The sequence below is a fragment of the Anser brachyrhynchus genome (genome assembly GCF_964034855.1).
Source record: "Anser brachyrhynchus genome assembly, chromosome: 8".
Lineage (NCBI taxonomy): Eukaryota > Metazoa > Chordata > Aves > Anseriformes > Anatidae > Anser > Anser brachyrhynchus.
In genome coordinates this window covers 27,036,490-27,050,733 of record NC_137702.1, presented here as the reverse complement: position 1 = coordinate 27,050,733, position 14,244 = coordinate 27,036,490, and the positions used below count along the sequence as shown (strand labels likewise).

The following is a 14,244-nucleotide window of genomic DNA, read 5'->3' as shown; positions in this document are numbered from 1 at the left end:
CGTACCACTGACCTTGGAGTTCATGGCAAAGAAGAGTGATTATGTTAGAGAGATATACTGGGGACATTCAGTGCGGGACTCAGCACGTGAGGAGACGGGGGAGCAGGGCTTGCTGTGCTGCAGAGACCGTGAGGCCCAGCCTGCAGTGCCCAGTGGGCACCTCTTGGGCAGACAGACTCGGGCTGTTCTCAAAACAGGCAGCGGTCAGAGGCTGCCATGAAGGAAATCTCAGCTCAGCATAAGGAGAATTCTCCACAGGAATGGCGGCCAAGCACTGGAACGGGTTGCCCAGGAGGCTGGGAAGCCACCATCCTCACAGGCTTCAGGCCTCTGCAGGTCAAAGCCCTGAGAGGCCTGACCTGGCTTGGCAAACAGCCCTGCTTGGAGCAGGGAGATAAACCATACCTCCAGAGATCACTTGCACCGTTCTTTTCCCCTGAAATTGTCAACAGGATCACAGGTTTCAGTTTTGGAAGCCTGTTCTTGATATGGATTTATTTTTAAAAAAGTTCTCTTTGGAGAAGAAAAAAAATGAAAGGATGCATTCCAAGCTTTAAAATAAACAAGGGATTTTTGTAAATGAAATAATTCTAGCTTATCTTTCAAGTTTAAAAGTTAACTTTAAAGAGATAGAATTACCTAAAAATAATTCATGGCTACTAGCCCTGAATTTACCTTTAGAAATGGCTTTATTAAAACAAAAAAAAACAAAAAGACAACACACACAACTCAATTCTGCTCAGGCGAATTACTCCTTGAGAGACAGTGTCATTTCCTTCTTGGGAAAAAGTTATTTGTTATAATGTGGAAAGTCTAAGCTTTCTTTAAAAATTAACTTTTTTTGGGGGTAAAATTTCCAGATTTCCGCATAGACTAATATAATTCCTGAGTTACATGACTACAAGATGACAATAGTGAAAAACTCCAGATTTTTGAATGCTTGCATTAAGGAAGTGTAAAAACTTAAATAAGAGATCTTTTTGATGGAGGCTTCTATTCCAGAAGATAACATAAGTTAAAAATACTAGGGCTTCCCTATTCTTGGAAGCCAAAAGCCACATTAAACCTCAGACTAGAAAATTTCCAACTCTACAGGCTACTGACTTCCACCAACAAGCACATTAAAAAAAAACTACTTGTAAAAGGCTTTGAGATTTAACAAAGATTTATTCTGTGAAAGTTCTGACTAATACCTTCAAGCACTTCCTAGCGCAAACCAGTAGATGAATTTATGCCAGCTCTTAATGGACTCAATCACTTGGCAGTTTTCTGCGGGACAGCAAAGGTATGCCTTTGCCATACAGTATCAATGTAAGTTACTGCCATTCAGACTCCACTTGCCAACGTGCCACATTGCCATTTCGACACAAAAAGAGTAGAGCCTTCATGAAAGTCAAGTCCCTGAGGACTAAGAACAGGCCAGGAAAACGTGATTCATATAATATAGCTTTTGATGAATTTTCATAGTTTCCTCAGTAGATGAGGAAGACATTTCAGCTTGCTGTTGTGTTTTGGAGGGGCCTTTGATTTGCTCTGTCCGCCACTTTCTTATGCTGTTCTTGACTAACTTCTGCCAAGGAGCAACCACCTAGAAGATCAGCCTCTAAAAACTAATGGCAGACTGACTTTCACTGTTACAGTTCTTACCTTTCTCCACTGCAACTAAACTGAACTGGAGAGGTACTTGTTTATTTAAAGTATTTCTGTGAAAACAAATCCAGGCCCTACCCCTCCGTCTCTAAATGCCACAAAAATAGACCGCTAGCCCACTCCTTGGGGAGCAGCTCTGGACTTTCAGCATGCAGTTCACATAACATTCTGAGGGTATCTTGCTGATGAGCCATGATGAAATACAAACACAGAAGCCCTGCCACCCTCAAACACAGCAAGTAAGTAGCTTCCATTACCCACAGGCTTACCATGAGACAAAGCCTAGAATCCTCAGTTCTACCTCATGCACCGAATTGGAAAACAACTCGTAAAGATACAAAGGGGTTGAGTATATTGCGAGCTATTCCTCACCTTACATTCTCCTGCTTTACCAATCAGAGCAAGTCTTCTTGGAAATCTTGTGCAAAGAAACTCAACAAAAGCCATTTGCCTATGGATGACTATTTTGGACAAAGGAAGAGAATTATTTTCTCTGTCATGATGACTGCTTGAAGAAGAATACAACAGAAGGTCTGATCTTTGTATGGAAAAAAATGTTTTATAGAAGACACACTATTGAACAATTAGCCAAATATACTTTCTAGCAACACAGTATTGCTTTGAAGAGTGCTAGTTATATCAGATCTAAATTTCAGGTATAGATAATGTCATAGAAGCTTTTTTTTATTATTATTTTTTATGTGGGTCTCCGTTTCTAGAAGGATTTCTTATCTCAGACACATAAAACAAAACAAACACCACAAAGTAAACAAAAACAAAAACTTGTGCAAACTCTAACTTCATGCCCCATCCAGACTTCAGTTATTTTTCTGGAGCGCTGAGCATCATGTAAGAAAAGCTGTTCTGGGCCACACTACTTGCCTAGCCTGTCCCATATTCTGTCTTCAGTAGCACAACAGGAAATGCTCACCAAGCATACAGGAAAAAATGGGAAAGTGTAACATCTGCTTTAGCAACACCTGCCTATTTATTCAAGTTCTGATAAACCTAAGAATAACTTAAAATTACCCCTGGAAATAAAAGGATCAACTCTTACTTGCATAAATGCCTTCAGAACTTGTTTTCAGGATGGGTGAGATACAAGAATTAAAGATAATCATATAGTTATAATCCCGTCACACTCATTTGGCACCTTGATAACAGTTATAATCAAGATATGTTTTAAATAAAGGATTATTTCAGAAATTTAGAGATAAAGACTTACTTCTTGAACTTAAGGACCTCAAACCACTAAGACAACTTTTTGTCAGCCATAACTAGACAGACAAGAGGTGAAACATCTGCTTTGGTGTCTGTACTACAGGTTCTCTTAGTTTAAGATTGCTTCTAATTGGGAAAAAGAAAATGGTTAGGAAACTGCTAGAACTATACAATATTTGCATTAGGCAAATGCATTTCAACTTCGTACCAAAAAGATCTTCCATTACTACATCCTGAACTTTTGGGAGGGAAGGTGGGGGGGGGGGTTGCTTAATTTTTCTTGCAAGTCTTGAGGGATTTTCACCCCCAGCCCTATTTTCCAGACAGTGATCACCAAAAGCATTCATTCAGAGCCCTGGGTTTTCCAAAGCAAGTGGATAAAAGTTACTATTTTCAGGAATGGAGCCATATCCAGTTTTGCTCATTCAAATCCCCTAGCTAGCTAGAAAAAATGAATTTACAAGCACATCTCCTATGGGAAAGCTGAGAAGTTCCCAATCCACTTTCCATGGACAGATAGTCAGAATGAGAGCACCTTTAAACATGGAGTCACTAAATTAACCCAACGGACTATCCTAAATCACTGAAAGAACGAATTTACAGGACTGCTGTAGTAGTGGCAATGATCGTTGAAGAATATAAAAGAGAAGTATAGGTAGTGGAAGTACACTTCTTCTCATCACATAGACAAGCATTTAGTTAGCCACTTCACGTTACCTTCTGCAGGCAGGCACTTCAGTTTTAATGACAGCTGTGCTCCAGGTAGGCTGAATAACATGAAGTCATTGAAAGAATAGATCATAAACTCCCTTACCTGATGTTTTATCATGTAGTAAGAATTCTGACAACTTAATAATTCATCTTCTCATACTTCTGTACATCCACAGTCTACAACTACAAATGACTCTGGCAAACCTGTTAAGCTCAAAAGCTCATTTGCTTTTATTTACTTTAAAAAAAAAGAAAAATTTACAGTCAAACCATGTTTCATGCATTCGACAGAAATGAGGGATACAATAAACTTCAAGTAGACCATCACAGTCGATGATTAGTCCAATCAACTGATTCTAGTAGGATTGACCAAAGTATCAATTTGTCAGCAAATAGTTTAGAAAGGTGAGGAAAAAGATCATTTTATATATATATATATAATACATATATATATATATAAATAAAAGGCTATCCTGGCAAGAATCCCTAATGTCTGCTTTTATACTCCCAACTCTTGTGCAAGTTTTTGCTGGCTGTCAAACTGAGCCAGAGTAAAGAAATTAGTTCTGCTAAGGAAAGATTATGAGGCATTCTGGCCTGCAACAACCAGCATAGCAAATGAGAGTATTTAGTTAAAACTTGCTTCTGTCAGACACACAATGTTCATTTCCTCCCTTCCTGGTTCTACTGGCAACATCTGCAAATAGCAGTAAGTAGCAGCATATAATAAATTCTGAACATATTAATCATCAGGAGAAAGCTATTTTTAAGTTTCTTGGCTAATGTTTAGTTGCACATGATGCAATTCATAATCTACTGCTTCAGACACCTATAGGTGGCAAATTGGATGTTAAAAGCCACATGGACTATTCTGTTTTGACTGCAGAAAACACTCAAACTAAGGTTTAGCGCAAGCACTCAGACCTGTGCAGCTTTTATTTAGCTTTAGTCCTGTCAAAAAGAATCATGCTAAGCCAGTGAAATTTATTACTGTGGCAGGATAACATGTTGTATGGATAGTAGAAAAGCAAGAGGTTTAGCTTGACTTTAAAATTGTTCCCATAATATTCTCAGAAACATAAATGTCAGGGAGAGTCTTAACTTAGAAACTAAAAATTGGATGCAAAGCTGGCTGAAAAAAAAGATATTCAAAAAATATTCAGAGGTTCCCTACCAAACTGGAGGAACGTATGATTCAAGGTTCAAGAATGAGAGCTTTCATTCACACTGGCCAAGGTTCTAGAGAACTGATTCCAAACTCCAAAGGGATTAAAAGCATTTTGGAAAACAAAATTATAATTCAAGATGATTTTGATTAGTGGAAGAAGTGGTTTGAAAATAGGATGTATAAATATAAGTATAGCTGCAAAGCAGGAACCTACAACCACACAATTACAAGATGGGAACAACTGAGTAGGCAGTAGTTCTGCAGAGAAAGATATGGAGCGATAGTGAATCACAAATTGTATGAGTCAACAATTCTAGGCTGATGCAAAAATGACAAACGTATTCTAGTGAATAAAAGAGAATATTATAGGTTGGAAAGATGAGGAAATTTTTTCAAATCTACCCTGTAGATTTGGCAAGGGTTTAGCTGGACAATTAGATCTAGGTTCGAGTCCAGTATTCATGCAGAACAGGATCACAGAAGAGATGATGAAGAGGAAAAAAAGAATCCATAAAAGCTTGACTTAAAATGAATTTGAAAAAAGCCTGTTTTGTCTAAACTGCAGAACAGAGATTACGTCTTTATTATGTGAAAGGTGTTATAAAGAGGTAAGGCGTCCACTGTCCTCACATCCACCAGCAATAAAACAAGGAAGTAATGGATTTACAATGTGGCGAGAAACACGAAGATTATTATACTCTTCCAAGATCTAGAGATATATAAGGATTCAAACTGACTACCAGACATACAATGGAATCTCTATAATTACAGATTAAAAACAAAACAAAAAAAGAACCCAGGCTGAACAAGCATCAGGAATAATGTATATTTAGCTCTGCCCATCTTCAGGATGCTGGACAGAAGAGTTTTTCCAGCTACATCTTCTGTGACTACAGTAGAGTGAGAAGACAAAACCTCACACTTGAAAATGATGACATCCACTTTTGTTGTTTCAGAAAAAAAAGGATACAGAGCAAAACACTAAGATCTTTTAAAAATTATTTTTGTTAATTAGATTCTTATTAATAAGATTAGTAATTATTATTATATTTTAAGTCAAATCATATAATATCATCAACACAGTTCAAGCACTCCTTTGGAAAGCAGTTTTTCTATACTCAAATAGTTAACTCCCAGCATTGGGAGTTAACACTGAAATTGAGTGCTTGCAAATTTAATTTCTAAGGTCAAACACTGCCCCTAAGTTACTGCTAGCTGTGTCACTAAAATCATCATAAAATGTTATCACAAAATGTTTAATCTAACCTGCACTAACATGGGGACACTTTTTGCAAAAAAAAAAACAAACGAGAACCATCAAGATACAAAACCCCACACTCTGTCAATACACAAATGTGAATGCTGTCTTCAGTCAGTATTTCTTAAAAAAAATCTTCATATATTCTTCAAACAAGATGCCTTCAAGATGTTAGTGTACTTACTCTAATAAAGACAGCTTACGAGCAAGACAACTTACTTTGACTTGGCTATGTTGTCAGCCAGACTGTTCTCACAGCTTCATGGAGGATAACAACACACAATTGGTCTCTCTGGTTTTCAATGCAGATAACAATTATCAACCACCAAAAGTCATTACTACATCTTAATGAATGCTCCATATTCCAGAATTCTTCTTCAAGAGAATTCTCTTCACAACACCTGCTCAAGCTTTACCCAACAATTTTGACTGTATTACAATATGCTTTTAAGAATGCAAAATATGCCCACTGGACCTGAAAGATGTACCCATTTGATATACAGAGATGTGGACTACAGCAACTTATGTCTTTCATTAATCCAAGTGAACAGCAATCATTTCTTGCAGAGAGGGCGGGGAAAAATCCTTCACTTCTCCCGCCCACTCAAGGAATTCCAGTATTTCAAGGATTAAAAAAAGAAATAAAATGTGGCCTCCGTAAGCACTCTAATAATCCTCTGTAATTCCTTTGTATGAATGCATATAGCGATAGCTAGCAGGAGACGTGGCTGAGGTTGTGATCTACTCTAAAGAACTAAAACAAATAGTTTAAAAAATCCAATCCTGTCAAACTTCCTTCCTTCTTGGAAAAGGTGAAGGTCAGTTCTTCTGTTTCTCTCCAAGCATAAAGGAAGCGTTTGTATTGCAGACATGTAAGTCTTGTATACTGTTTTTCCCTGCTTTAGACAGGAATTCTTCTTTGAAGCTCTAGTGATATTAACCAAATAGAGGAACCGTGAGAATAGAAACACTACAATTGCATCTGTTTAGCTCTCTTCTTACCAGTTAGGTTATGGAAGTATTTAGGGGCCAAAAGGAGCTATCACCTCCTCTAACGATGTTTCACTTGTGTGTCTCTGAACCACCACAGTAACAAGGAGTACAAGAACCTGTTTTGGATCACGCTTTCCATAAAGTGTTAACTGACAAGTACCCGGGAAGTTGCTTTACACATCCAATAACAACTCCACCAATATGAACCAAGACATTTCAACCACAGCCTGAGAATTTGTCCAGCTCCAATAGAAAAAGCTTTTCAGGTTAGAATGCTGGGTTATGTAATTGCACAAGCACTGTACACCCGACACCCCACAAATACAACCTATAAAGCCGAGCTACTCAAAAAGATAATCATCTCTCAAAACCTAGGAACAAGGACTTCAAGAATTATCACTAGTACTATTTACCTCTTATATCTGCAAAGCTGATAAAGTCTTATACAAAAGCATTATATACCTCCTCAGTTTACAAAGGAAAGTAAGGAATACTTACTGGCAATTTTTTATAATATGAAAACAGTACTTTGATGTTTTTCTTTCTGATGTGATGAATATGCATTTTATTTCAGTAGTCACTGACCTTAGCAAAATTTCACTAGGTTCAAACACTTTGAAAGCGGCTTTTTGGAAGCCCCGTGTCAAATATCATTGGTTCCCAGGGGCATCATAATGGTACACCTTTAACCCTGTTGAAGTATGTAAAACAATGCTCTGGCCTTAAATGCAAAAGCCACAAAATTCCAAAAGGAGGGACCTTTTCCTGTTATTCTACACAAGAGAGGGGTAAAAATATAGACTGCAAACATCTAGCTCACCTTTAAAAGAAAACCCCTATTTTTAAATCATAGAAGACTAGACGATTAATATACTACAGCTATAAAAACAAACAAACAACAACAAAAAAAAAAACACCACCCAGCCTGGTAAGTTTTCAAGATGCCTTCCTCAGAAGACCTCTGTAGCCTGGTGTTCCTCAACGCCTAACAGTATTTCAAGGATAGAATAATAGGTCTGGTATTCCTCAAGGCCTGGGTTTTCAGAGACCCAGAAGTAACGCCTCTTGGAGGCATTACAATCAATTCTATTTACACTCACAGACAAGGAAAGCCTACTGTACTCTGCAGGCCAAAAACCAGCATTAAACGCTTTTCCCCCAAATCCTTCTTATTGCTTAACCGTTCAAATGGCTACAGGCTACTGGCACACACGTCAAACTGCAGCGCACATCCATTTCCATCGCTAACCCTCAATTCATCTCTTAAACACCCAAACACAGACTGCTGGGTTGCTTTTTTTTTTTTTTGGCCTTCTAGAAGCGTGACCCTGGGAATAAATAAAACGAACCACGATTTGCAGAGTTCAAATCCTAAAATAAAATTACATTAGCTGTAAAATTCAAAAAAATACTGAAGGAAACAGCGGTGCTGAGAAGACCACAAGGTAATTAAGGAAAAAACAAACCAACAAAACCCACCAGGAGGTACAAGGGACCCCAGGACCGAAATGCTTTTGCCGGCACCTTGTGCCTCCCCTTGCCAGCTGCTCGCACGTCCTCGGGAACGAAGCAACCAGGCAGGAACCAGCATCAAAGGCAGGGAAGAAGCCGACGCCACCTACCTGTCCCAAAGGCTTTGGCCACCAGCCAGGCGAGATTACAGGCGATTTTCGCTCGGGAGAAATCATAATGGTCAAAGGGTTTGATGGCAGGGACAATGAAAGTCTTCCTCATCTCCTTGGCGTCCGCAGCATCCCCCATCTTCTTGCAGGACCCCTCGCAGCCCCGAACTTACATGGTTGTCCCTCCTCCTCCTGCCGAGGCCGGGAGAGGCGCAGGAGCAGCCGAGGGCGCGGAGCCCAGCTGTCCGTGACGGGCTATCGCCGCCTTCCTCCGCGCAGGAATGTGGCAGAGCCCGAGCGTCCCCTTCCTCCTCTTCCTCCTCCTCCTCCTCCTCGCTCTTTGTCTCGCTCCACTCACGCCACCGCCCCCCCAAAACCGGCCGCCAGCCCCCGGCTCGGCCCCGACAGCCGCCGGCCGGGCCCTGCCCGGCCCCGAGATGTCAAAACGCCGGCGTGCGGCCCCCGAAACGCGGCGGCCCGGAACGAGCCGGGAGCGGGTCCGGGTGCCCCCCGCCGCCCCTCAGCCGGGCGCTGCGCTGCCGCCGCCCGCCGCCCTCAGCCCCCCGCCCGCCGCCGCCGCTGCGGCTCCCGCCCGCCCGCCGCTGCCGCACTGGCCGGGCGACGCGCCGTGCGCAGGCGCTGCCGCCTCCCCGCCGGGGCGGGGCGGGAGGGCGCTGGGCCCGGGCCGAGTCCTCCGGTGGCGGTGAGGGACGGGGGGGGATCCCCTCAGGGACCCCCTCAGGCACCCCGTGAGGGGTGTGGGGGGGTCTGGCCTGAGCCCTGCCGAGGGCTCCGGCCCGCTGAGGTGACACCGAGCCTCTCCTGCCCTGTGCTCCGGCAGCTGTGGGTGCAGCCGCTTCGCCTGACTGAAAACTTATTATTTTTATTTTTTTTCAGAGAGGTTTTGCTTGAAGGGACCCGCCCCGACCAAGAATAAGCTAATCTGGTCGCCCCCCGCCCGCCTGGAGGGTCGGTGAGTGGCCACCACCTCCTGCAGCGCAGGGCAGCATCTTTTTATTTCCCAGCTGAATGTGGAAGGGAGTCTTTAGATACAGCCTTGGCATGAAGCGGTAAGGCTTTCAGATAGTATTTTATCGAAATTATTATCTCGTTATTTGTAAAGAGGACTTTAAATTGATCAGGACAGAGTACTTCCCATCATTACGTGGCTAGCCATGCTTCTCGCACTAATGATACAAACGCTGTCATTATGAGGCTGTGCTGTGCTTCCCAGCTTTAGTGACACGAGTCTATAGTTACTAGCAATGAGTGCGTAAATAAAGGGTTTGGGGAGGCCAGTGTTTGAAGAGGTTATTGCTGACACATGCTCTCTGGGATGGGATTCCCAGGCTGTCATACATACCACTCATAAGTGGTGCATAGCGAGCTACAAAACAAGGGATTGCTGTTTGCAGTATTCAGCAGGAGGCAGGGAAGGAGAAAAGTTTAGAAATCCCTTTTTTAGCACACATATGGCTGAAATTCCCAGATCCTCCCCAGCAGGAACAGGAATAAGAACAAATTAAAATATAGGTGTGACTTGGGAACGTGTTCTGTGTTCAGAAAGAGTACATACTTAGCTTTCAACAACTAAAGTTACACCTGTACTTGCGCGTTTTCCTGAATTAGTATTGTGTGTGTTTTTTTTTTTTTAAATATACTTTGGGAATAAGTTATATATAAGGCACTTAAAATTATTTTACCTGATACGGATTTTTTACATTGTTTCTTGAAAGCTCATTTAATTCTTCCTGTATATATAACAACAAACACCTGTAATTCACGAGCTTTAAAACCTCAAATGATTAGACCTAAAACAAGTTCCTATGTTCCAACTCACTTGCTTTTTGTATGACTAAGAAAATGCCTAAAAGTTGGGTGACTTACAGGAAGACATGCTTATGAAAACTCTAAGGCCATAATTTAGGTATGATGGGTATGGGTCCACTTTAAGAGGTCACAAGATTTTGAAAGTCTCCGAAGAATATTTAGAAAAGGTGGTCTGTGGTGAGTGTAATAAAAATGTTTTTAACTTGCTTTTAGAACTGAACACATGGATATGAAGTCTGTGTAAGTGAAAAAGACCACCACCACTAGTTGCTCATGCCAGTTCTTCTGCTTTTGCAAACGTGCCAAATGTGATCTTGCTTACTGCACTGTCAAAGATATCAACAGTCAACATGGAAAATGATTAAAATTTACTTTAATTGTCCAGAGGAGATAAGCAGAAAAACTGAGCAAGGGCTCATCCCCTTCTGCTCTGTTCCTGTTTATTCATCTCAAAATATTTTAAATAGTGATAATCTCTTCTGTACACAATCTTTTTGTTGCAAAGTATTTTATACTTTAAAGTTTATTCCAAGTGGAAATACGACGCATTAAGAAATAAAACAAGCAGCTCCCAGATGTCTTTTCCTTCATTTTCCCTTCCTTTGCTCTCCTTCCCTCTCCCCTGGATTAGAAACCCATTTGCCCAGTTTTATCCTGAAATTATATCATAGACCTGATTCTTCACTGTCACGTGCCTAGTCACGCACACAGCAGTTGTACCGAGCCTGTAGTCAGTGTCAGGCAACAGGAACAGATATGACCATGAAGCTATGAATAATGGTGTGGATGACGGCTGTTGCTAATAGTTGTTGCTAATAGTCTTAACCTTGGGAGATAGTGGAACGAACCTTGACTAACAATTATGTATCTTGGTTTTCTCACTTGTGTCAAGATTTCACGGGGCTTCTGAAGAGGCTATGTCTAGAGTAGATGTCCTTAGTCTAAATTAGGGCTAGCACTAGATTAGGGAATGTTCAGGCTGGAATAAGATCTAATGCATATATATATATATATATATTTAATAATACTGTGCGGTAACAGTGAAGTAAAATGTTTTTAATTGACAATACCAACCAGCAACAGCTGCTTTAAACTACTGTATTAGGGAAAATCCACAAACAACAGTTTATGGAAACTTTTCTGGCATGTAATGCTTCAGTCCTGATGTTGGAAAAAGGCTAGGACGAACACCATGGGGATATTATCTTTAATTACTACTATGAAATTTGCCTATGTAAGATGCTCCCATTTATTTTTCTTAGCTCTTCTAGAGGTTACAGCACTCGTGACAGAAAGGGCAGCGGCTGAGGGGTGAGGTGTGCCCCGTAGCCCCTGGTGAAGAGGCAGCGTGCCCAGCTTGATGTGATGCTGCCAGACTGCCAATGTGCAGATGAAGGACCAGTCACATACTGCTGCAATCCTTAAGAAGTGTGCTTGTTGACTTTAACAGGTTCTGGGTTGGATGTATGAGATTGAGCAGGTAGTCTATAAAGGATTTGCTAATAGATATTACAACATAAAGAAGATGTCTGAAATTGAATCACTGATATGTGGACATATATGATATATGTTTTATATCACTGGACATCAGGAAGAGGTTCTTCACCGAGAGGGTGGCTGCACACTGGAAGAGGCTCCCCAGTGAAGTAGTCACTGCACCAAGCCTGTCGGAATTTAAGAAGCGATTGGACTGTGCACTTAGTCACATGGTCTGAACTTTTGGGTAGACCTGCGCGGTGCCAGGAGTTGGACTTGATGATCCTTAAGGGTCCCTTCCAACTCGGGATATTCTATGATTCTATGATTCTACGATACGCCAGCCTTTAAATCTTACCGTTTCAGTATTTTTTTAAATACTTCTTCATAAGTGATGATAAGACCAGTAAAAGTGTGAGAGTTAGGAAAGTATATTTTTTAATAGGTATTGCTAAGTGCAAGTGATTGTCTGAATTATTAAACTTCTCCGGTGTCATTACAGAAATGTATGTATGTAGTTTCTGCAAGGTAGGAGTTTTCTCAGGGCATCATTTTGGAGGGGAGTGTGCTCTTCCTGTTTCAGGATGATACAAAAGTACAAGAGCAGTTACATATTTTTCGTGTTTCAAGTTCTATTAATTTGCAATCAGAAATGAAAACTTTCAGCTTGCTTGATACTTACAATGTGTTGGTTTGTCTCCGTTTGTCCTTTTCTCTCTGCTTACTTTTGTGTCTTTTCCAAGATTTTTTTGTTTGTTTGTTTACATCTGTTTTTCACATTGGCAGCTTTCATGTCCTGCCCATCTCCTGGAATTGTACTTGTGCCAGGGGTTTTTCGATGACCTCTCTTTCTGGGCACCGTGTAGTACTCCCTAATTCCATTGTTTTCTTCTTGACGTTCCAATAACATCAGGGTGTGTGTGAAGAGAGAGAATACTACTGTTTCCCCTACTATAACTAATGCTTTTTATTGGAAACCTTGAAACATATGGAATAGATCCTGCCCTCTTTCAGTAAGAGAGATCTATTTCCTCTATGGCCATCTGGATGTCTGAACTGTTTTCTGAGGAAAATCCTAAGCATGATTTTACAAATGTTACCTTTAAAGACTACAGCTAGCTTAGCTGTACTGTAAGATAAATTTTATAATGGGTAATTTAATTCAAAAAACACTTTGTACAAAAATGAAATGCAGTGTTATTACCATAATGATGGCTGTTAGATAATGCTTTATTTGTACTCTAGTTCAGAGGAAAATGGATATGACTCTAGCTTTTGAATTGTGTATTCAGGTATAAGAAGTTTAAATCAGTTAGCAAGACTTTTTCTTTTTTTACCAAGTCTGAATGAGAGCAAGTACTAAATTGTGCGCTTTTTCCTGTTGAATTATCCTGAACTATACTGAAGTGACTGGATGTTTTGTTTTTCATTCTGCTCCTGTATGTGAAGAAAGTTCTCAATGCTCAAAAGAGGTAATTCGTTGGAAGCATATGCGTGTTTGTTGGTGGAGCATGAATAGACTTTAGTCTTCCATCTTTTGGCCCTGCATTCAGCTTCCCTTGAAGCCCATGTGTGTCTGAATGAGACCAGCAGCAAATACTAGAGAATGCTCTGTTAGAATGGGAAAATTCTAGTGTCATTTAGTTGCAACAGAATTATATTCTTAGAAGGCATGGTAGTGAAGGTGGATGAAGAAGGGAAAGCAAGAGAATAGCATAGAAGACTACCTGAAGAAGTTTTTTTATTCTATTTATCTACTTCAACACATCGTTATCTAATTCACTGAATTTTTAGGCAGTTTCTAAGTTTCCCTTAACTTACAGAGAGGTTGCATGTTACTGAGGATTTTTTAATGATTTAGTTAGAAAAGAAGTGTATATAGCTGGAACGCTTTTTGAAAAGTGGCTGCGGAAAGCGTGCTTCACAAAGAGTTGTGTTGTGTCCATTCGTTGGTATATTGTGACCCTTGATGTTCCTGGAGATTTTGATTATGCACACATGGGAAGGTCATCACAATTTGAGTGCACAGAATTCTACTACATTTAGTTCTCTTTTGCCATCATTTTAATTTGTTTATAATTTTTTCTGAGTAGCTTTAAAGAAGTATACCTTACAGTTAATTTGGAAACATTTTCAATATACGAAAATGTATAGGATGTCTAAGCCTCATGTAGAACAACTTGATTTAAATAGTCTCCTATTTCAATATATATTAGAAACGTGGAAAGAGCAACAATTACTTTAATGGTTGCCCTAAACTAAATGTATGTGTTTACATTTATATTTAGTAATAAATACTTGGCTCCAACAAAGAT

General features: G+C 40.3%; 2 protein-coding genes across 9 annotated transcripts in view; one reads left to right on the top strand and one right to left on the bottom strand.

The window, feature by feature from the left end:
- Nucleotides 1-9,119, bottom strand: part of CAMSAP2 (calmodulin regulated spectrin associated protein family member 2) — an 80,924-nt gene extending 71,805 nt beyond the window's left edge. For all 4 annotated transcript variants that reach the window (XM_080602168.1, XM_080602169.1, XM_080602170.1 and 1 more), the window contains exon 1: nt 8,624-9,119. In XM_080602168.1, the coding sequence (XP_080458294.1) occupies nt 8,624-8,762 (139 nt within the window). In that variant the 5' untranslated portion in view covers nt 8,763-9,119. The remainder of the gene's footprint in view (nt 1-8,623) is intronic.
- A 116-nt stretch (nt 9,120-9,235) lies between these two features.
- Nucleotides 9,236-14,244, top strand: part of DDX59 (DEAD-box helicase 59) — a 30,149-nt gene continuing 25,140 nt past the window's right edge. For 3 of the 5 annotated variants that reach the window (XM_080602181.1, XM_080602184.1, XM_080602185.1), the window contains exon 1: nt 9,325-9,693. In XM_080602181.1, coding sequence (XP_080458307.1) covers nt 9,653-9,693 — 41 coding nt within the window. In that variant the 5' untranslated portion in view covers nt 9,325-9,652. Of the gene's footprint in view, nt 9,694-14,244 lie in introns of all 5 variants that reach the window. The other 2 variants (XM_080602182.1, XM_080602186.1) reach the window with 1 other exon arrangement.